Source organism: Bubalus kerabau, chromosome 1 (assembly GCF_029407905.1).
Source record: "Bubalus kerabau isolate K-KA32 ecotype Philippines breed swamp buffalo chromosome 1, PCC_UOA_SB_1v2, whole genome shotgun sequence".
Lineage (NCBI taxonomy): Eukaryota > Metazoa > Chordata > Mammalia > Artiodactyla > Bovidae > Bubalus > Bubalus kerabau.
Genome location: NC_073624.1, coordinates 217417265 through 217440474, shown reverse-complemented (window position 1 = coordinate 217440474; position 23210 = coordinate 217417265). Strand labels below are relative to the sequence as shown.

At 46.7% G+C, this 23210-nt stretch overlaps 1 protein-coding gene across 1 annotated transcript in view; it reads left to right on the top strand.

The window, feature by feature from the left end:
• Window positions 1-23210, top strand: part of SPOCK1 (SPARC (osteonectin), cwcv and kazal like domains proteoglycan 1) — a 579344-nt gene that overhangs the window by 374179 nt on the left and 181955 nt on the right. The window contains exon 4 of the mRNA XM_055554552.1: window positions 6113-6227. Within this exon, the coding sequence (XP_055410527.1) occupies window positions 6113-6227 (115 nt within the window). The remainder of the gene's footprint in view (window positions 1-6112; window positions 6228-23210) is intronic.

Here is a 23210-nt window from a genome sequence, read left to right as displayed (position 1 = left end):
TCTTGACTTCTTGGTTTCACCAGGTAGCCTGGTTGCCTTCCAGAATCCTGTGCAGCTTCATGGCCCAGGGAAGGGGGTCATGGAGGTTCCTCAGAGGAGGAAAGGGGGCACCAAGAGTTGCCCACTGGGCCCTCCACTCTGACACTGCCTCTCATTTGCAGGGTGAGAGTGTGCAGTGTGTCTGTTCTTATCAATGTCCACTCTCTGTGTAAAATGTATATAAAAGGTTTTCTCTTCCTACCCCCTCTCCACCAGCTTCAGCACAGGAGGGCGTGCATGTTTCTCATCACTATGCAACTCGGTAGCCATGGCCCCCCAGAGTCCTCATTGTGGTTTCAAGGCCCCCCATGATGACACTGCCAGCTCATCCCATGCCTGCTCTAGCCTGCTTCCAGCCTGATGAAATGTTGCCATTCCCCAGACTTGCCACCATTTCTCTTACATCTGAAAAGGGAGTTTCTTTTTCCCTGGAGTGTTCTTCCTCATGCTACTACCTGGGTTAAACCCACTTTTCCATAGATAACAGTCTGTCCGGGAAGTCTCACCTAACCCACTGAAAGGCTGGATGCAGTACCTTCCTTATCTCCCATAGTGTACACAACTTAACTCTTGTTTTACCTGTCTCCTCTGTTGAGCTGTGAGCTTCCGGAGGGCAGGAATGACATCCTGTTCACTCTAGAAGTGCCAGCCTAAAATTTGCTCTGCAAATGTTAACAGAGTAAATAAACCCTAGTATATGTCACATCTCCAGGTAACTCTCAGGAACCCATTGTTCAGCCCACAGAATGGAACATCCTCTCATCCCAGCATCTTTGAGGTGGTACCCTGCTCTGCTCTTCCAGGTGTTATAACCATTTGCCAGTGAGCTTATAGGATGTGCCCAAGAACAGCAAAAAGACTTGATTTAGAGTTTTAAAATCAACATAGCTAATTAAAAATTAACTCATACTGAAAAATAAGTTCTGAAACAATTACAATAATTAAAATATCACTCCCTTAATTGAGACCAAGCAGTGAGGTTAAAAAATAAAATTAATTAAAAAAAGAAAACCTTACATGAAGTCTGTAATTAACTGACTTTTGAATTTGATGTTTTCCAGCTTGACGAATTTGTTTCAATTAATTCATTCTTTTTTTCCTTTGAAAAATGTTTTGTAAAAATTACTGAGAAAATTAACTGGACACGTATCCTATGCCAGTTGACACTTGATTGGTTTTCATGAATGGGCAGGAAAGATGCAATTAACCTTCCGTGGTTACTTGTTGGGTATACTGTCTTGCTTGAATCCACATGAGTCGTGCAGGTATTTGATAGAAACGGAGGCGGCAGGGCTTTGGCATCTTGTGGGGATTGCAGAGTCTTATCACCAGGCATGCTCTGGGGGAGAGAGAAACTTGGAGCACAGTCTGTAGAAACCATTAGCACCTTGACAAGGAGGCTTCTGCCCCTGGTCAGGGTTGTCGCTCCCTCTCAGCCCTCTGCCACTACCCCCTCCCCTGCGTGGCTTCCCTGCACCTTATTAAAGGGCCTCTCGAATACTACTTATTATTCTGGTCTCCTATTATTTCCTCTAGAAAGTGGAGCCGCACCGCCCTGCCCAGTACAGGTGTGGGTGCCTGTCAATCTTCACAGCCTCAGGGGTGCTGGAAAGAGCACATTGGAGAGGCAGCATTTACATGGAAGTGGCACGCTCCATCACCATCTTTATCCCCTTTCAATCCCAAGTCTGCTGTTTTTCAAAAACAAGATGCGTCCTGGTGATTAAATAAATGCCGACAGCTTGATTTGTTACTGTTTTGTTGTTCTGTGAAGTTCATTTACTCTAAATAATTCCCATACATGTTTGAAGTATTCACAACCTGGTAATTAATTTTTAGCAGTCTTGATTTCTATATGCAAATTGTTAAGTAAGTATGCATATAGAGTTAAATAGCTGATGATTTTTATTTAGTAGTATTTCTGGTTGGAGTTTTTTTTAATTTTCATTTTTTTCTTTTTAAGAAATGTTAGCTTCAAGAATTGGAGGAGCGGGGATTTCCCTGATAGTCCACAGGTTAAGACTCCATGCTTCCAAAGAAGGGGGGTGCAGTTTCAGTCCCTGGTCTGGGAACTAGGGACTGTGTGCACTATGCTGCACCATGTGGCCAAAAGAAATAAAAAGCTATCGTAAAAAATTACAAAAAAGACAAAAAAGAAGTGGAGTAGGGTGATCTGTCAGTTCAGTTCAGTCACTCAGTCATGTCCAACTCTTTGCAACCCCATGAACTGCAGCACGCCAGGCCTGCCTGTCCATCACCAACTCCCAGAGTCCACCCAAACCCATGTCCATCAAGTTGGTGATGCCATCCAACCATCTCATCCTCTGTCGTCCCCCTCTCCTCCTGCCCTCGATCTTAGTATTAGCTTAATTTAGGCAGAGTAACAGATGGCACGGAGAAGGCAATGGCACCCCACTCCAGTACTCTTGACTGGAAAATCCCATGGATAGAAGAGCCTGGTAGGCTGCAGTCCATGGGGTCGCTAAGAGTCGGACACGACTGAGCGATTTCACTTTCACTTTTCACTTTCCTGCATTGGAGAAGGAAATGGCAACCCACTCCAGTGTTCTTGCCTGGAGAATCCCAGGGACAGAGGAGCCTGGTGGGCTGCCGTCTATGGGGTTGCACAGAGTCGGACATGACTGAAGCGACTTAGCAGCAGCAGCAGCAGCAGCAACAGATGGCAAGGTTGCAGAAAGAAAATTGACGGCCACTGACCACGTAACTCCTTTGAGGGGTTGCTGCCTTCAGAGAGGGTAGGCAGAGGGTACAATTGCCTATGATGGGCAGCCTCCTATTCTTGGGGGGATATCGAGGCCATGTGACCCAGCCTTGACAGCACCAGCCCCCCTGGATACCCCTTGCTTTTCTTCCTGAAGGCTCAGTCTGCCCTGGAGGCCTCTCAAGAGCAAGTGCATCTGGGCTCAATACTTGGTGTGAGATAGGGCCCCACATCAGCCTTTTTTTATAATATAATTTTTATATTTATTACTTTATATGATGGGTCTTCATTGCCGTGAAGGCTTTTCTCTAGTTGCAGAGAGCGGGGCTCCTCTTCTGTTGTTGTGCGGGCTTCTCATTTTGGTGGCTTCTCTTGTTGCAGAGCAGGGGCTGTAGGTGTGCAGGCTCAGTAGTTGTGGTACACGGGCTTAGTTGCTCCCTGGGATATGGGATCTTCCTGGATCAGGGATCGAACCTGTGTCTCCTGCATTGGCAAGCAGATTCTTTACCACTGAGCCACCAGGGAAGCCCCACATCAATCTTTTTTAGGAGACTCTGGGTGCTTTTCATGCCACTGGCGTATCGTGTTGAGAAGTTTGGGTTCTGGAGTCAGCTGACTAGGTGTCATATACTGAACATCCCTCTCGTCTGCTTTGTACAATGGGCACAGGAATAGCAGACACCGCCGTGGGTGTTTGAGAATTAAGTACAGTAATCCAATTAGAGGGCTTAGTTCACTGCCTGCATGCATGTCAAAAGCACTGGATACGTGTGAGCTATCGTTCTGGTTATTATGAAGGCTTATTATTCACTCTGGGAATGAAATCCAGACACACAAAATGACAGACACCTATGAGGCACTTAACATGTTCCCAGGTTTGTTGGCAGCACTTATAAAGATGGACTTATTTCATCCTGATGACAACCTAAAGCAATAGTAGGGACTGCTGTTATCCCATTTCACAGAAGAGGAACCTGAGGTGTAGGAGGTTAGGAAGCAGTGGAGGCAGCATTCACTTGGATCACTGTGTCTAGAGGCTGTGCTCCTTCCTGCTCCGCTCAGCGGACTCACTTTCCTTGAGATCTCACTATTCACTGGGGTCCTCTGGACCCCAGTGGATGGTGCATGTCTGTGAAACTGGCTGCAAAAGCTAAAAGAAGCTTATGTTGGGCGATAAGGCTTGTCATATAGTCCTGCATATTTTGACATCCATTGCCTTGGCCAGCCTGGTGTTCTCCATCTCTGATATCCACTCCAGTGGCAATCCCAAAGGGTCTACGATGCTTGGCACCTGTCAGGGAAATACTTCACTTGGTTCCTGTGGCCAGGGCTGCCAGGGGCCTGGTCCCCACATTTCTTCAGGGGTCTGATCCCCATATTTCTTCAGGTCCCTAAGTGTCTGTCTTCATCTATGGTGACTGGGACTGTGAGAAGGGGAGTAAAGGACTGGCGTGGTCATTCTCAGCGGTCATCTAATTGTCATGCACTGTTAGCTCTGTGCTGTGTGTGTCTTGGAGAACAAGTCACAGCTGGCTAGACTGGAGCCCTAGGTGGGGGTTGGAGGGCAGTGCACAGGGTGATGGCCGCTGTCTTGAAATGCACTGGCCTCCTGGCTCCTCATGAGGACATCCCAGGAAGCCAGAGAATTCCACCTGGAGCCAGGAAGTTCCTGCTGCAAGTTTCTGGAAGGGCAGCCTGGGAAGGCTCTGAGGCCAGACACAGGCCCCTGCCACTCACTTCCCAGAGGGGACGCCCTTAGCTTAAGAGCTCAGAGTGAGCACTCTGTCCCTGTAGCGTCTCTCTCTCTTGCAGTCCATTTCCTGCTGCTAAACGCCAGGCAGCCGGGCACACCCACTGGGGAGTAGGCTCCACCAGGTGACTCCCCTGGGACCAAGGCCTGGGTCTCGTTGCTCACCTGACTGGCCTACAGATGCACCCGATTTCTGTTTGCAGAAGCTGAAGCTGCTGCAGTGGAGGGAGCCTCCCTGAGCAGTTCAAGCCCCAGGAAGAAATACCTTCAGGTGTCGTGTGTTCAGGTCCCTTGTGGAGTTCCCTGGGGCCATTGGAAGAAAATGATTGAGATTCTAGGCCTGGGTAGCCTGACAGGAATCCTTACTTCCTGTAAGGGCAGAGCGTTCATGATTGCTGAGGGGGCCCCAGGGTTGAGGGGGCACGGTATTAATATTTCTTAGAGTTGTTTTGCTTTCCCTGCTTGGGCTGCAGATTTGTTTAATGGAGCGTGTGTTGGGGGAGGACGTGGGAGCGTGAGCTCGCCTGGCTGTGGAGGGCAGCCATGACAGACTGACCACCTGATGGGCTTTCTGGCCCGGGAGCTGGGAGATGGCGCTGTTGCTTTTGTTTGGCAGAGAGCTCCCCGAGGCCTCTCTGCTCTGAGGAGCATGTGCACCTCAACCTGTGGGGTGCTGCCTAGCCAGGGGCCAGCTACTCTGCCTGTTCTAGAAAGTGCTGCCGTTACGATGTGCTGGCTCTGAAGACCCTTCTCCAGTGACTTGGCTGAATCCACACCACCTGTGTTATTCTCACCCCCAAAGCCCATGCTTTCTAGTCAGATGGAATATCTGAAGGCTCCCCAGACGTGCCTCCCCACCCTGGAGTAGGCCTGACTGCTCTGCCTAGCTTGCCTTTTCTCATTTTGCTTTTTACCATCCCGCCCATTCCTCAAGATCCAACTCACATGTTAATGCTTCATTAATCCTTGCCCCAGAAATTGATCTCTCTTATTCTTTCAAGCTCTGTTATCATTTTATATGCCTGTCATGGCCCTTGTTTAATTCTCCCCTGCACAATAAATATTTATGTGTCAGCTATTTTTCCCCCACCCAATTATATCACGAGTTTGTATGGCTCATAACTATCTTGTACATCCCGAAGTTCTTCACAAAACTTAAAACAGGTTGATGGATGCTCACAGTGCGTGTTGATGGAACTGAAGGCAAAACTCTCCTCCTCTGGGACATTGCATATTATAGGAAATAAGTAAAATTGGGTGCAAAGTCATATAAAGGAGTGACAGACAAAGAACCAAAGAGTGCCGTGTAGCTTTTGGTCCTTGGAATACACAGGGTTCTAAATAAATTCCTGGCCAAGATGAAGATACTGAAACTCCCAAAGCACAAAAGAATCACTGTCCTGATGCTGAAGAAAAGCACGTGGCATAGACACAGAATTCCCCCTGGTTTGGGTTTTTAGTCTAATTCCCTCCAGCCTAAGTAAACAGTGCAGAGTGCAAACACGTGGTCTGTTTGTTTCCCAGTTGTTTATTTGAGTATAAGTATAAATTAAATTTACCTGGAGGTCCTAACTCTTCTCTTCTTGCTTTTCTTGCCTCAGCCCTGGACCCATCCAAAGATCCCTGCCTGAAGGTGAAATGCAGCCCTCACAAGGTGTGTGTGACCCAGGACTACCAGACTGCCCTGTGTGTCAGCCGCAAGCACCTGCTCCCCAGGTAACCAAGGGCTCCAAGGTATTCTCCAGCCACCAGATCTGGGGTACCTGACCTCTGGCTGGGGGACAGTGGGGAGGAGGGGACAGGTGTTTGATCTGTGTCTTATGTGGTGCATGGTACATGCCGTCTTGCTGTGGTATGCATCTCAGTTCTCAAACACATTTGCTAAGAAACTTAACCTTTTAATTTCCTTTGAATCAACTTTATCTGACTCTGAGCCCTCATCCAAGCAGATGAACAGAAAACCCCTTCCTGGTCATTGTGGGGGGCCATTCCTCCTCCTTGGATGACTTCAGGATCCAGGAAGTTTCTCTTTAGTCTTCTGGTTGCCACAGACATCCTCCCCATGATAATCCTTGAAGGTCCCTTGAAGTCAGAGTTGGGGGTTTATCTGCTTCAGCACTCCATGGGATGTGTGAATCTTTGCCAGGCTGAGAGTCCTGGTTTGGGGTCCTGCTCCTCAAGACAGCCACAGCAGAATTCTCTCTGAGAACGTGTCTTCCTGTTTCCTCAGGGCAAAGCACTTGATACTCACTTCCTCAGCACAGGGGGAAGTCTCTCCCTTCATCTTCAGGGTTGTTAAAGCCTTTGTCCTGTACCCTCCACCCATTCTGAGCTTCTGCTGGGCTTTGTTGGTATTTAGTCACACAGTTGTGTCTGACTCTTTGCAACACCTTGGATTGCAGCACACCAGGCCTCCCTCTCCCTCACCATCTCCTGGAGTTTACCCGAGTTCATATTCATTGCATCGGTGATGCCATCCAGCCATCTCATCCTCTGACGCCCTCTTCTCCTTCTGCACTCAGTCTCTCCCAGCATCAAGGACTTTTCCAATGAATTGTCTGTTTGCATCAGATGACCAAAACACTGGAGCTTAGATTTTTACAAATGAGCCTTTGAATTCAGGCTACTTCTGCCTTCAGTCCTGCAGAAATACTTGAAGTAAGAGCGCACACACACACACACGCATGCACGCACACACCCGACAAACTTTCTTCAAGAATGGGGTTGGTTTGGCAAAACTAATACAATTATGTAAAATTTAAAAATAAAATAAAATTAGAAAAAAAAAAGAATGGGGTTGGATGGAATGCAGGTGGGAGAAAGGTGATTTCAGTGCCATTCCCACCCTTGTCCCTGTACTGACTCTAAAGTGGAGAGGTGCAGCAAGAGGCAGTGGAGTTACACACGCTTGAATTTGGCAACTTTCTCAGCCATTTACCTACACTGCACCATAAACTTAGGCGAAGAAGAGTAGCCTTTCTGATAAATCTGACTTGTTATAACATTTGCCCTTTGGTTGGTTCCAATTTGACCCTGGGACCATGCAGAATGAGTCCTATCCCATCTCTTAGTTCTTGAAGTCTGAGCAATGCTTGCCCCTGTGGCCGCTCTTTTGGGGACATGCTTTCAGTTCCCTCAGTTCCTAAGAACATGTGTGGGGAGTTCCCATGCTCTGGCAGGCAGTCCAGCAGTGAAGCGGCGCTTGGGAGTGGCCTGATAGCACAGGGCCCTGCAAACCCAGCACCTGCAGCCGCGGACCTGGCCTCTGTGATCACCTAACAACAGTCAAGTTTTGTCTCCATAAGACTGGGATTCAAGGTGTTATAATGTACTTTGCTCTTCCCTGGTGTTCTCGGTGGAATTAAAGCCGGATTTCACCCCTGAACCCTATCTAGCATATGCCAGGCATTATGCTCAGGACCTGTAGCCATGAATTCCTCCAGTGATTTTTTCAAGTTGGTGCTTATTTTTGTCTTCATTCTAAAAATGAGAGAACTGAGGCAGAGAGAGGAGTTGGTCATTTGCTTGTGTCGTTAGTAAGTGACAGCTGTGTCGAGGACTGTTGAGCTCCAAAGCTTATGTCTTTCGTCACTACCATGCATAGACCACATCATTTGATCTGTTTTGTCTATCCACTCATTCCTTGTCATTTAACAAAAAGGTATTAGGTACCTACTATGTGCCGGGCCTGTGTCAGGTCTTGAGGCGGCAGAGGTAAACAAGAGACCCTATTTCTCCTCTCAAGGAAAATCTAGATCACTGCATGCAGGGTGGGATGTGAAAAACAATGATTTTTTGTTGTTCTTCAAAAGTCCTTCTAAGGCATATATACCCTGAGAAAGCTCTCCTAGATTCTCCTGCCACACAAGACTTCTTCACTCTCTGAAGGACAAACAGTGTGGTCTCTTTTGCTGCAAATACCAAATACTCCTTGGAATAGTGTTGTGTTGATCGACCATCTGGTTTTATGGGGGGGTGTGTGTGTGTGTGTGTGTGTATAACATGGACAGTCCATTGCCTGTTTCCTCCTGGAATATAGCCCTGTCTGCAAGTCCCAGACAAGAGAGTTTTAGTTATAAGCTTTAATCTGTTTGAGGCAGAGGCAGCAACCTCACTGGTATTCAGGAATATCTAGGTGTAAATGGTGCTTTTCTGGGCATGCCATGTTTCTGTTTGGAAACACCACCACTTTTTTGCTTGTGTTGAAAGTGTTATCCTCATCTCTGGCATCTCCTGGTGGCTACAGAGTTCAGTGGCTCAGAGCATAGATTTGAGAATGAGACCATTTCTAGGCTCCATTCCCAGGTTGGCTACTTTCTAGCTGTGTGACCTTGGCAAGTTACTCGACCTTTCTGATTCTGGGTTCCCTCCACTCTAACATGGGTTTAAAGAAAGTTGTTTACCCCCTTCCTCTTGCCCATTTGCTGGGATACATCCTTTAGTGATTCTTGCAGAGAGGGTTTATTGGTGGTAAGCTTTACTAATCCTTGCGTAGAACATTTTGTGTGTATTTTTTTGTGAGAGGTCAGAAAGACAGAGGTTCATAGTTTAGTGTCACGTAAGGACAACTAGTTTTACAATGACTACAGCAGTTATGGTAATAGATATTACTATTTTCTGATTCATTCTGGAAGTCCAGCCAGAAAACCCCTCATTTGCATGCTCCTGAGAATAAGTAGCTCACCCCAGGGGCCCTGCCCACTGTTCTGGCCTTTGGATTTCCTGCCCACGGAAGCTTGCTGCCTGCTTTGTGATTCACGACAGGTGAGGAGTTGGACAAAAACTGCATTTCTGATGATGGGTATCATTCATTGACTGGAAAAACAGCCCAAAGAGGAGGCTCTGACTGAGGGGCATGCCCGTGTCCTCCTCAGGATTGGGGAGGTGGCCTGTGTCCAGGGGGAGCTCTGTGGTGGTGGTCTCTGTGGTTGTGCCTGCCTCCCCTCCCCTTTGGAGGCTGTATTACTCAGCCCTTATCAGCCCAGTACACACTTCTTCTTGGGTCTTGGACATCTTCCCAGATGAAACATCTGTCCTTCCACATTATACTTCAGGGATCCCCTCTGACCAGGGAGGCCGTGTTGACAACTCATTTATTCATTAATCAGGGAAGTCATCTTTCTCTCTCTGAAACATCTGTAGGCAATCCCATCAGGCAGTCTGGCCTCTGCAGCAGCTCAAGGGGTAAATCCCGCCTGCCAGACAGTCAGGATGCACACACATGGAGAGATGGCTGGTTGGCCTGGGGCTGCTTGTGAGGCTGAGGACTTGGGCTGTCTTTGCAAGCAAGTTGAGACGGGAGGACTATAAGCGCATTCACAAGAGAAATTCATTAGCTTTCTTTGTCCTTGGAGACTAAGTGAGTGGAGAAGTGGTTTTACACACACATTTGTGACCACCTGGTGTCAGGGTGGCTGGACTAGCAATTTCAGTGCAAACACTCCCCCAGTATTAGGATGGTATTGTGCTTGTGGTTGGTTTCATTGAGAGACTTCAGCTAAACTCAGATTCTCTTTGGAAATGCTGCGTTTTATCTCTTCCTGCTGTTGAGCTGTATTGAATAGGGTGGGGAGAGGGTTAATTCTTGGTAGCATGCTTATCTTTTAGGTGCTCTAAGAGGGCCACTGATGCACTTAAGAGCAGTGTGAAGGAAACCTGGGGTCACAAAAGCTTCTCTTAGGTGACTTTTTCTTAACATTCTAATTTATTTTTGATATTGTGGTAATTGAGGCTCATTATGGAAAACACTGAAAAGTATAGACAAATACAAAGAAACAGGAAACAAGCCATGGTCATAGAATCTAAAAATAGTAATTAAAATATTCCACTACATCGCCTTCCATTCTTTCCTGTACTTTTGTCCATTGATTTGTTTTTGTCAAAACTTGCTTATTGAGTGGTGTTTATCATGTATATAACACTTTGTATTGGGTTCTCTTCAATTGATATTTACAAATAAGTATTTTATGATACCACAGCACTTTATCGATATAAATCTTAGTGATTATATAATGTACAATATTAAAAATAACTTGAAGTGGATCATAGACCTAAATATAAGAGCTGAGATGATAAAGCTTTTAGAAGGAAGCAAGAGTAGTAACCTTGGGATTAATAAAGATTTCTTAAACAGAGCACAAAGAAACCATGAACTATAAATGCCAGAAAAAAAAAAAAAAGAAAGAAAATAACCAAATTGGATTTCATCAAAAGTAAAAACTTTGATCTTCAAAGACACTGTTAGACTAATAAAAGGACAAGCCACACTGGGAGAAAATATTTGCAAAACATATGTCCAACAAAAGATTTGCTTCTAGAATATGTAATGAAAGCATATGTCCATGTAAAGGCTGACTCACAAATGTTCATAGCAGCTTTACTTGTAACAGCTAAAAGCTGGAAACAGCCCAAACATTCATCAACAGGTGAACAGATAACAAGCTGTGGTATATTCATTGCAATGGAGTAATACTCAACAATGAAAAAAAGAATAAGCTATTGATACGTGCTACAGCATGGATGAATCTCATAATAATTCTGCTGAGTGACAGAGGACAAAAAATATGAATTGTATGATTTAGGTTTATATGGCATTGTGGTGGATGTAAGCTAACCATTGGTGACAACAGATCATGGTTTGTTTTGGGAAGTGGGTCACTGGGGTGCCTGAGCATTCTTTAATGTTTGATAATGCACAGTGGACCTTGGGGAAACAGTTAAGTCAAATTCTGGTCTTAGGTGCCAAAGATCCTAGTGGCAAATCAGTTTAGGGAAGAAGAGTTTTTAGTACAGCAGTGTGTTACTCTTTCTAACTTAAGTTTTAAAAATATTCTCTCAGCTCTTCTTAAAGAGAATACCCTCTTAGGGTGTGATTGATGAAAAAATGGACAGAAAGTCATACTACCTGCAGAGGGATCTGCTCTCAGGAATTCACTGCCAGTGGGATAGCTCATTCTGATTTATTGTTCTGGGTGGGCGAGAGATGGGGAGGGCTTCTCCCTACAGAGCGCTGAACATTGATTTTGCCTCTCTGTTGCCATTGATTTTCATTTGGAGAATGGAAAATTGAAGCATTTGTTTTAAGTCTTCCAGACAAGCTGCATTCTCAAATTCTGCACGTGCATCGTGAATGACAGGGAAGGATGTCAGGGGTGGGACTCTCGATGTCTGAGTGTACCCTTGGAAGCCTTCTGGGAGCAGTGGGAACTAATCTGTTTTTAAATAAGGAGCCGACAGCTGGTCTTCCCAGTGGGCCAGGCCTCTCTAACGTAATGGTCCTTTATCTCTACTTCCTAATTATCTGGAATAACAACGAATTCTCGGCACCAGTGAAGAATTCAGATCCAGTCGAGGCTGGCAGTGCAGTGGACCAATCTGAGAGCTCTCTGTCTTTTATGTGAACTTGAAAAACAGAATCAAAGTGTCTGAGGTCAGAGAGAAGTACATCACAGGATGCGCCTCAAATACCAAACTCTCAGAGGATATTTGAAAGGATGACGGTTATTTCATCTCAGTTTTGTTTTACAGCAAAGCACTGCCTCCTGCTACAGGGACTTTGAACGGGTTGATTATACACACATGTGTCTGTCTCAGTTTGGGAGACACACAGCCACGTGGAAGGTGGGTGATTCCTGGGTACCTGGATGGCTTTCTGGTGCTTCACAATTCCAGGCATTGTTTCCAGTTACCAAAGTGGAATCATGCCCGCATTCCTTACTATAATTTTGTCTGAATGCCACGCATACCCTTTCTTCAAGGGGCCTATGAATTGCCTTGTGTTCTATGCTAGCCTCGAGGGATCTTTGTTTGCCATGTTGTCTAGGTAGGGTGCTAATGAGGGCTTGATGCTGTTTCTAGGCTATTTGTGGAATACGTGCAGTGGAGTTTGGAGTGTGGGCCCACTTCTGAATCAGTCAGCTTTCTAAACAGAAAACCCACCGCTGTGGTCTGTTGTTTTGCAAACACCTTCCCGAGGGTACTGAAGAAAACAGAGAGAGAGTGGTTGGTTCCAGAGCTGCCACTTGCTGGCCACCTACTGTTAACCGACCAGGGTTCTTGGCCTTCCCCCAATCAATAGAAATTGACTAGAGGCCAGACAAGAAACTCAGGCAAGGCTTTCCTCGGGCCCCTACTGTAGCAGGAGGGAGTGAGAATAAAAGCAGTTTCCCTTGCTTGTTCCTCATATGGGGTGAGGGTGGGGGTGTGTCCAGGGCCCAGGCCAGAGGGGTGGCTGAGGTGGTGTGCCCACCCCTTGGGTAGTGTTGTGTGCAGGGCACATGTGCAGTACCCTGCTTTTACTGCCAACACCCTGTTTTTGCTCCAGGCACTTCAAAAGTGGCAGTTGGGTTTTTTGGTCTCTTGGTATCTTTTGCGTCCAGAATTTGCCCCAACTGCACATGCCCTGGGTTGTTTTTAGTCCCTACAGTTTCTTTGTATTTCATTGCTGGGGGAGAGATGTGTCCAGGTGCAAGCATTGCAGCAAGGGTCCCAGGTCCTAGCCCGTCTCACTACTGTGTTCAGCTCACTGAGCAGAAGTGCCCTTATGGATTTCCCAAAGGGGTCTCTCGGTCTGTATTATGATTCCCATTTTACAGATGGGATTATTGAGTTTCCATCAGTAACTCCCTTGGTTGCACAGGGCTGTAAGGGGCAGATTTGGAACCAGGATGGAGGGATGCAGCCCCCTCTGCTGCGGAGCCATGGGTGTGAGCTTTCACTGTCTAGTTCGCTTTTGCCTACAGTGCTGTGGCCCAGGAGTCAATCTGTTCCTAATCCTAGATCCCCTCCACACACACTCCTGGGAACTTCTCTCCTGACTCTTTCCCCTTATAGAGGGGTTAGCGGGGAGCTCGGCTATTAACCCCTTTTCCTTCTTTCTATGCCAAAAACAGTCATTCTGGATTTGTTTTTCCTCTCTGTGGTTTTTCCAAAAGCAGTCATTCAAACTCCATGTCACTTAAATACATAGATATTTAATTTCTTTAAACCAAGGCTATTTTTTCAAAGGAAAGAAGTACCATATGCCTCCACCCCTGAGCTGCTTCTGAGGCCTTCACTAAGCAAGACTGAACAACTCATGCAAAGCCAGTTAGCTTCTCCCCACCTTTGTTTTCCTCTCTGAAGCAGGGGTATTGATTAGATGAGCTTGAGGACCAAAGCAGCAGAGAGTCAAAAACAATTCATAATGGAGATGAGAATCATCATGTGGAATCTGTAGTCCCTTGGAGCCAGGAGAGGAGTGAGAGGCAGACCTTTACATTGGAAGGCAGATTCACTAGGCAAGTTTCATAAATACATTAAAAATACATAAAAATCACATCTGTCAGGAAAATGTCCCAGACCCATATCTTGCCCTGTTTCCTTGCATTTTTTTTTTTTTCCCAAACCATACTGCCGGTGCCAAAGCAGAGTTACGTCTGAAGGCAGGTTGGATGAGGGCAGGGCTACTTGGTGAGGCCTCTCAGTCTCATGATCTCCTGCCTGACTGGGCAGTTTCTGGGTGTAACTCTCAGGGACTGGATCCTCTGCCCTGCGCGAATACTCTCCAGCGCCCTCTGCCAGCCTGCCATCCCCACCTCCTGGCTGCACTGCTAGAGAAGGGCCTCCTGCTCGAGAGGGCAGTTCAGTTTCTAGTGGATCCAAAGCAAAGGAGCCTTGTCTCTTCTCTCTGGCTCTCTTTTTTTGAGCCTGATTCTATCTGGAGGAGATGGAGAATGTGTTATGGTGGAATTCTCTGAAGACACACATGCCCAGATGCAAGGTTGCTGGAGAGCTAGTGAGCCAAGCGTGTGTGGAGATGGGAGTGGCTGTCGACAGGGACTGATGGAGCATGACTCTCTCATCCCCCTCCCTGTCTCTGTTGTTTTGCAATCAAAAAGTCGTGTCCGACTCTTTGCGACCCCATGGATTGTGGCAGGCTAGGCTTCCCTGTCCTTCACCATCTCCTGGAGTTTGCTCAAACTCATGTCCATTGAGTCAGTGATGCCATCCAATTGTCTCATTCTGTGTCGTTCCCTCCTCCTCTTGTCCTCAGTCTTTCCCAGCATCAGAGTTTTTTCTAGTGAGTTGGCTCTTTTCATCAGGTGGCCAAAGTATTGGAGCCTCAGTTTCAGCATCAGTCCTTCCAATGAATATTCAGGGTTGATTTCCTTTGGGATTGACTGGTTTGATCTCCTTGCTGTCCAGGGGACTCTCAAGGCTCTTCTCCATCACCACAGTTCGAAAGCATCAGTTGTTCAGTGCTCAGCCTTCTTTATGATCCAACTCTCACATCCATACATGACTATTAGAAAAATCATAGCTTTGACTATACAGACCTTTTTAGCGAAATAATGTCTCTGCTTTTTAATATGCTGTCTAGGTTTGTCGTAGCTTTGTTAGAAAGCATTAAGCATACCTCCCTGCTCTGTGGTTCTGCCCCAGATCACTGGGCTGCAGTTGCTGTGCTTCTGTTGCTGTGCTTCTTGGTGCTGTTACATATTAAGGAATGCATGGTGGTGGTTTAGTCACGAAGTCACATAGAGTAACACATTTTGTGCATCATTTGAGATGGATTAGAAAACAGGAGGTTGAGGTGGGTGTGCCTAATTTGGAGAGGTCATGGCGAGGCGTGATTTCCATCAGGGCTCAGGGTGTGCTGAGTGGCACATGGGTGTGAGTTGTCATTTTAGCCCGTCCACCCTTAAACAAGAGGCAGCAGACAAGCTTAAGCCACCTGAGACTCATGGCATGTGTGTGTCGCCTGCCTGTTCTTGGCCACTTTCCAGGGTCTGGAGAGAGCTGTGCCCTGTGTCCAGGGGAGCAAGGTCAGTGTGGCCTCAGGACACAACATCGTCTTCTTTTTCAGAATTGATCACGTTGTTTTTCCCACTGTAACTTACTTCTGTTTTAAGTTTTTTAAACTTCTTTCCTTCGCCTTTGTTATTAATAAATCTGCTGTGGCCTGCTCGCTGCTCTGCCGAAACTCATCAAGATCTCAACTCACAGGTTTCTAGTTTAGACATTTTATATCAGATTAATTCAACCAATGAACCATGAAAGACATTCTTTATGGATGTCAGGCACCAGGCTAGGACCCATCTGGGGCACTGACCATGAGGGTTCCGGGGCCAGAAAATGGACTCGGGGTGATTTAGATGGGTGTCTGAGGCTATCTTTGGATGTACTTTTGTTTTAAATAGAATGTTCTCAAGCTAATGTCCTGTCTTTAATGTTCCTCACAGAGGGGATGGGCAGTCAGCAAGGCCTTCCACGCACAGAAGGACAGGAGAGATGAAAGTTAATTGGTTTGGGGACCTTGGTACCTTTCCAAGGCACACACTTAAGTGATGTTTTTCACGGGTACACATTGAAATGAATGTGGTTGTCTTACTGAGAGGTGGAAGGCCCCTCTTCCAGCCTGTCTTGTCCATGGTCTTGCTGCAGCTGGGGTGCTGGGGTGCCCTGCTTCCCACTTAGCTGACTGGAGGGCAAGGCAGGAGGCTCTGGCTCAAACCTCATGGCTCTGAGGATCCCAAGTGGAGGGCCAAGTGACAGGGCTCCCCTCTGGCCTGGAACTAGTGTCCAGGGAGGTATCTGCGAAGGTGATAGGGATGAAGGGCTTTCGGGCTTGAGTCCCACCTGTTGGCAGAACTGTCTCTTGGAAAGGGGCTTCTGCACACTGGTAATGGTGTGTTGCTGCTGCTGTTCAGTCCCTCAGTTGTGTTCGACTCCTTGTGACCCCAAGGACTGTAGCCTGCCAGGCTCCTCTGTCCATGGGATTTCCCAAGCAAGAATACTGGAGTGGGTTGCCATTTTATTCCCCAGGGGATCTTCCCAACCCAGGGATTGAACCCACATCTCCAGCTTGGCTGGCGGGTTCTTTACCACTGAGCTGCCTGTGAAGACCTGGTGATGGTGGGTTAGAGGTCATTAATTGGAGTCTGTGATCATTTCTTTAACAAGTATTTATGGTGCTTTTCACTTGCCAGACTCTGTTTGGAATTCTGTGATGAATAGACACAGTCTACTCTTGTGGAGATTAAAGTCTACTGGAAGACAGGTATAAAGGAGTATCATGTAAATTGTGCTATGTATTAAGTAGGATAACAGCAGGGTACCATAAGAGAGAGTCACTTTAGGTTGGTTGAAGGGATGAAAGGTGTAAGGTGCCAGCTGGGGAGAAGGTACAGAGCAGGAATAAGAGGTCTTGGAGAGGGGAACAGCCTTTGCAAAGGCCTTGGCTCAGAGAAAGGGAAGGGCCTTGGTGTCCTAGAGGAAATAGGAGGAGAGAGGCCTGGGCTGCAGAAAGGCGGTGACAGAGAGGGGCCTGGCTACGAGCACCTGGGGAGGGAGGCAGGGCCAGAGTGTACAGAGCTTTGAAGGCCACAGACAGGGTCGGCTCTCAGGCCAGGTGTGAAAAGAACTTTTATGTGGCTTTGCACCAGAGAGGGACATAGTGTTGTAGCTTAGGATGGACTGAGTTTTTAAATTACTTTTTAATTATAGTTTATTGCAAAAGCTTTCAAGAAAGCATCAGAATAAAACAACAATTGTTTATGAATTGAAGTAGATTTAAAAGAGCCATTGTTAAAGATCTGGTAGAGTTTTTTTTATAATTGACAAGAAAATGTGGACTGAATTTTCTTGAATTCTTATTCTTAAAGCCAGATGGTGTGCTATGTGAGAAGAGCTGGAAGACTAGGTGTGAGAGAGTGTGTGTGTGTGTTTGCTTCCCTCATTGGAGCTTGTAGCCTAGAGGAGTAGGAACACAGATGCATATAGTCTAGGCTAGCAGGTCAGAATCCTATAAACTAAAGTTAAAATTTCAAGAAGGGAGCAGCCATGCACAGCTGCAGTTGGGACTGGGCCAGGGGTAGAAGGCAGGGAAGGGGCAGCATGCACCAGTGGTATTTACCATTTTCCTAGGAGTTTAAGAGTGAGTGGGGACTCTGGCTCAGACACTTTGTGACTTGCTCAATCCTATACAGCCTTTATGTGGCAGAGATGGGGGACCAGGGCAAGGCTGCTCAAAGCTCATCTTCTGTATAAGGGCCTCTTAGACTTCCAGATACTTCCCTACATGCAATCTGCATTTTCTCATCAGAGGATGACTTTAAAATGATGCTGGAACATAGTAGGTGTTCAATGAAAGTTTCTCATCTGAGACTCCAGATGCTCAAGGAACCAGCAGGTGGGGTGATGATCCTTGCCAGGCTCATGTGAGTTCACATCTGCCAAGGCCTTTCTGTTTGTCATGTGGGGGTTGTGTCAGTTGTCATGGTTAGTGAGTACCCTACCAGCAGAGTATGTCCCCTACCCCCACTCCACCCTGATCATGCTTATCCCACTTACTCATAATATCTAGTTCCCTCTGGAGTGTGACTCCAGGTCTTCACACCCTGCAGGTATTCACAACATACTTCATGGATGAATGAATCAGTTGAGTCATGAAAGGAGCTGGAGGTGCAGGGCCAAGCTGATGGACTTACTTAGAAGCTCTGATGGGTCAGCCAACTTGCACAGTGATGCTGCAGGTGAGGGTTAGGGCTCTTATCATGAAGTCAACAGCGTATTGTATTCCCTCTGTTTTCTGCATAGCACCTACCACATTCCTAGACACCCAGAAAATACTAAGAAGTGCCTATGAAACCCCATGGGGAACCTGGAGGTAACCTGTATGTCACCGTGGTGTGGAAGTGGCCCTATTCTTGGGGGGGGGCATCATACCCTGACTGTTTTCCCTGCCCTGACTTGGTGGCTGGCAGCTTCCTTACAGCCCCGCCCCCCGCCCCTCTCTGTCCTCTGTATATCTGAAGGTCAACCATCCTTTGGGGCCAGAGACTTGGCCTTGTTGATGGTCAGGTATCATCCATCTCATCCACCCCTTGGTTCCCTCAGAGCTGGAGGTGTGTTTGCTGAGGACTACAGAATAGCCTTTGGATCTACCTTCAGGAAGAAAACAGGAGAAGGGCACCACTGGGGATGCACTCTGCCAGCCATCACAGGCCAAGCCTGAAGAGCTTTCCGTGACTCCATTGTGGTTCTTGGTGACTGGCCTAAATTCACTGTCTTGCTTCATCCAGGAGGCTTGCAGGCTCCAGAATCTCCTCTCTCTGAGGTCTGCCTCTGCTCCTTGGCCCTTGAGACTGGTCCTTCCTGTCCTTGAGAGTAAGCTAGGGGAGAACTACTCCAGCCCAAGGTGCCCGCTCAGCCAGTAAGAAACTTGGGAAAACAGCAGGTAGCAGTCTTGAGGGTCCATCCTCTGTCCTGGGGAGAAGCCTGGTGCCAGGAGGCTTGGTCCACCTGGTGCCAGGGAGGGGGCTTGGACCGCAGCTGCTGCTGTCTGCCCCCTGTGTGAGCTCACAGAGTACTTGCAAACTGACTGGCACATACTGGGGAGACCCTTGATTTCCTGCTCATCTACTTGCTCTCTAACTTCAGCAATTTTTCCATGTGCCTTTTTTTTTTTTTTTTTTTTTTTTACTTCATGTTATGGGGTGAAATTGGCTTGCTGCTCTTAATGGCTCTGCTGATTACCTGTGGACCTTTGGTGGTGAATCTAAGCACTCTACTCTGCAAATCTTGGTAGCTGTCTTCAGAACACAGGGTTGGGATAATGGACCAATGCTTCCTTCAGGGTGCAAATTGGTACAACATTTCCAGTGGGTATTTTGACCTCATTGGCCCCTTGGTTCCATTTTGGATACCCTATCTCATGGAAGCAAATACAGATACATGTATATATTCAAGGATGTTCAGTGTACTTGACTACAATATTAAAGAAATAGAAACAGCCTCTTTATTATCCATCATATATAAGAATGCTTACAGAAATCAGAGCGTGCCTTTTGTAGAACCCCTTCCTCCAAATGACCTCTGCTTGAACTCTTGTGGTACTGGGAGCCTTCATTCCCAACCTTCTGAGATGGAACCTCTGTCCTTGGACAGTTCTCACTGTGTGAGATGTCTTCCTTGTATTGAGTCAGAGGTTTTCTGTTAGTAACCTTTATATGTTGGTCCAGGTTCTACTCTGGAATAGTATTTGGACACAGGGTTACTGCTCTCTGTGCCGATACATCCTTGAGCATCTTTTCTGTATGTGGGAGGAGCTGGGGACCTCAGTGAGCATAGTCCAAAGTGGCCAGTGCTGAAGGCCTGTGGGGCATGAACAACGGACTGGGAACAATGGCCATGGGACAGACGTGCTTGGGGGAAGGGAAGGGGCTGTTTGAGACTTCTTCCAGGAGGGGTGGCCATGGAGCTGGTACTTGGGAAAAGGTGAGAGGAACCTGGGAGAAGAAGGTGTTGAGAAAGCACAAGACCAAGAAAACGAGGCTTCATCCTTGGCCTCCCCACCCAGAAAATCCCCTACCAATGAGGGCTGCTGCAGAGGTGAGGAGTTTGTCAGTGGCTCCAACCTTGGCTTGGAGAAAGCTTTCAGATCAAGTGAAAGTTACAATGTAGATGTGACTGTGCTTGCATTCTGCAGTACTGGTGGTGAGTGGTGTCGTGTTGATAGTTTGCAGATATTGGTGTTCAGCTAATCTCCTTGGATCCATGTCTCTATCAGCTTCCAGCCTGTCTCCTGTTGTTCAGACTCTCAGTCATGTCTGACTCTTTGCAACCCCATGAACTGTAGCACATTAGGCTTCCCTGTCCTTCACTGTCTCCCGGAGTTTGCTCAGATTCATGTCCATTGAGTTGGTGATGCCATCCAACCATCTCATCCTCTGTCATCCCCTTCTCCTCCTGCCCTCAATCTTTCCCAGCATCAGGGTCTTCCCCAGTGAGTCAGCTCTTCGCATCAGGTGGCCAAAGTATTGGAACTTCAGCTTCAGCTCTGGGCCTGACCTAAAGAGGCAATGTCCCTAATGCCATCTACCCTCCTCTGTTTAATTTTGCTGACTTATTCTTCCTATTAGGTCATATGTAGCCCTCCCAGAATGGGCTTTGTTGCTGGTGACTAGAAAACAAATGTGGCTATTTCTTCCCTCATGCACATGTCCCATAATAGTGAATCGCCTCCCAGGAATGTAAGAATATATTTTCGAAGATGACATCACAGAGCCAGTGACAGAATTGCATGTACCTGCACTCAGCCTCGTGTACACACCTGAGCTCACATAAACTTAGCTGGAAGCTGTAGCAAAACCCTCAGTACTTCTGTTCCCTCCTGCAGAGAGGGAGGATCAGGAATGCTCAGGGAGAGAGGCAGTGGAGATTCTCAGCCCTAGGCTTCTTGCTTAACATTTGATTTTTTTTTCCCCAATTAGTGTGTCCATTGCTAAAAGATTTCCTCTAAGGTCTCAGGGCTAGAAAGGGACCTTGCTTTCTTGGACCAGCAAACAAACACGATCAGCAAACAAGAAATCAAATGGGGATGCCAAAGGTCTTTGGGTAATAGTGGCAGTTTCTCTTCTGCTCCTTTTTAGGGAGAAATGAATTTTTAAGGCAGTACACTGCTATCCATTATCCCAAGGGAATAAAGGAAGCTTAACTGTTCACTTATATTTCCCTAATAGCTGCTATTACACTGCTGGCTTAGCACTTTTCATTAACAAAGCAGAATTTTAGTTGTGGCTTGTAAATGTCTGTGTGTGTGTGTGTGTGTGTGTGTGTACGCATGCACGCACACACACGTGCACCCACCCACACAGACTGGTTTTGCATGCAGGCCCCAGCAGCCGAGCTCTTCCGCAAGCTGAACTCTGAATTAAAACCCCACTGTTTCTGCCTCCCAGCCCCTGGTGCCATTGGCCATGCTGTGTCATTGCCTTAATGGAAGGTGACTGCAGACAGTCTCTGAGCACTTAGTGGAATTTACATAATCACATCCGCCCGCTAATCCTCCTGATCTGGTCAGGAGACACTTGAGGGCATTGTGAGTTTAGGTTTGATGAGGATCCCTGGACATATCTGTTTGGTTTCAAGTATAAGGAAACCTTGATGCAAGTAATGTGCAGAATGGGAGGACACCAGAGATCTGGGTTTATAGTCTGGCAACTTCCTTCCTTTTGGCCTTTAGCCATTGGCCCACAAACTGCTTCTGACACTCTTAAAGGCAGAATGGCCTGAGGGTGGTGATGGGGGTCCTGAAATAAATAGTGAATGTCTTGCCGTTAGAAATTTTCTTGAGCAAGTCAGCAGTCTGTGAGACTCTTTGGGCTTCCCTGGTGGCTCAGTGGTAAAGAATCCACCTGCCAAGCAGAAGATGCGGTTTCAGTCCCTGGAGAAGGGAATGGCAATCCACTCCAGTATTCTTTCCTGGAGAAGTCCATGGGCAGAGACTCTTTACTGTCTCAAGATGTGAGTAAGATTAAAAACAGTTAAGGTAACACCTATCCCAAATAAATTCATTCAGAATAATTAAATATCATTACGTTTACAAAGAATTGTTACAGGTAATAGGTGTTTTAGGAAGTACATTTAATACAATGCTAGTATTATCTTTGAATTCTTTACCCAATTACTGGCACATAGTAGGTATATTGGATTTCCCTGGTAGGTTGGTCGGTAAAGAATCCGCCTGCAATGCAGGAGACCTGGGTTTGATCCCTGGGTTGGGAAGATCCCCTGGAGGAGGGCATGGCAACCCACTCCAGTATTCTTGCCTGAAGAATCGCTATGGATAGAGCAGCCGGGCGGGCTATAGTCCATGGGATCACAAAGATTTGGACACAACTGAGTGACTAAGCACAGCGCAGTGCAGTACGTTTGTTATGAATGTTTAGTAAATAGACTGTCTCCAGGATCCTAACCACATTTGGAATAATTATACCTTCAGCTTTGATAGCTTTGCTTAAATAGGCCCTGAAAATACAGTAATGAAGAAACTTAGTTCAATAGATCTGACCTGTTGGTCTTCACTAGAATCTTTGAGTATTCCCCGATGCTTTTATGCAGATGAACTTCCTTTATTCAGCCCTCCTTCCTGCACCTGAAAGATCTTCTATTTCAATCACCTTGGCTTTTTCAAACATTACTGGAGAGGCAGGGCTGGCAGTGAGGGGTAGGCTTGACAACATGCATTTCTTTTAAATTTCTGAAAATACCTTCCATGTTTAGATTTTGAACAGATTAAACCAGCAATACCTGGTCTAGAGCCAAATACTAGATACATGGAGAAACAAAGCTGAAGTTCCCTTTCTCACACCCTCACTCCTACCTGGCAGAGGGTGTGTTCCCTGGTATGTACCCTCTTAATGCATTTCCAGCTCTTTTCTACATGCACATACAATGTTTTTGGAAATTCTCCTCTGGCTATTGAATCTTGTCATCTTTGAAGGTTAGATGCTTTTCTAGCTGCCTGGGCCATTACACAGCTCAGGTGAAAGGCAGGTCACGGAGGCTCAAGTTGAAATGAATTGCAGGCCAGAGGTTGACATTCACACACACACACACACACACACACACACACACACACACACAGATGTTCCTGCTTTGGGAATTGCATCCATACCAGCCACATGTCTTTTTGGTGGCCCTGATTCTGCTCTAAAAACTAAAAATACATACTTTTCCTATGGGTTTGAAGTAGTAAGCTGATGTGGTGGTGGCTTGGGAGTATGCTGGGGCATTGAGGGCTTTCTGTTGATTCTGGCACCTGCTTGTCTCTTCTGATGCATTTGAGCCTTGACCTGGGAGATATCACACACTCAGCCTCCATACTTGGGCCAAGCCAGATGGAATGAAGCCACACAGGGTGCTGGCTTACTGTGA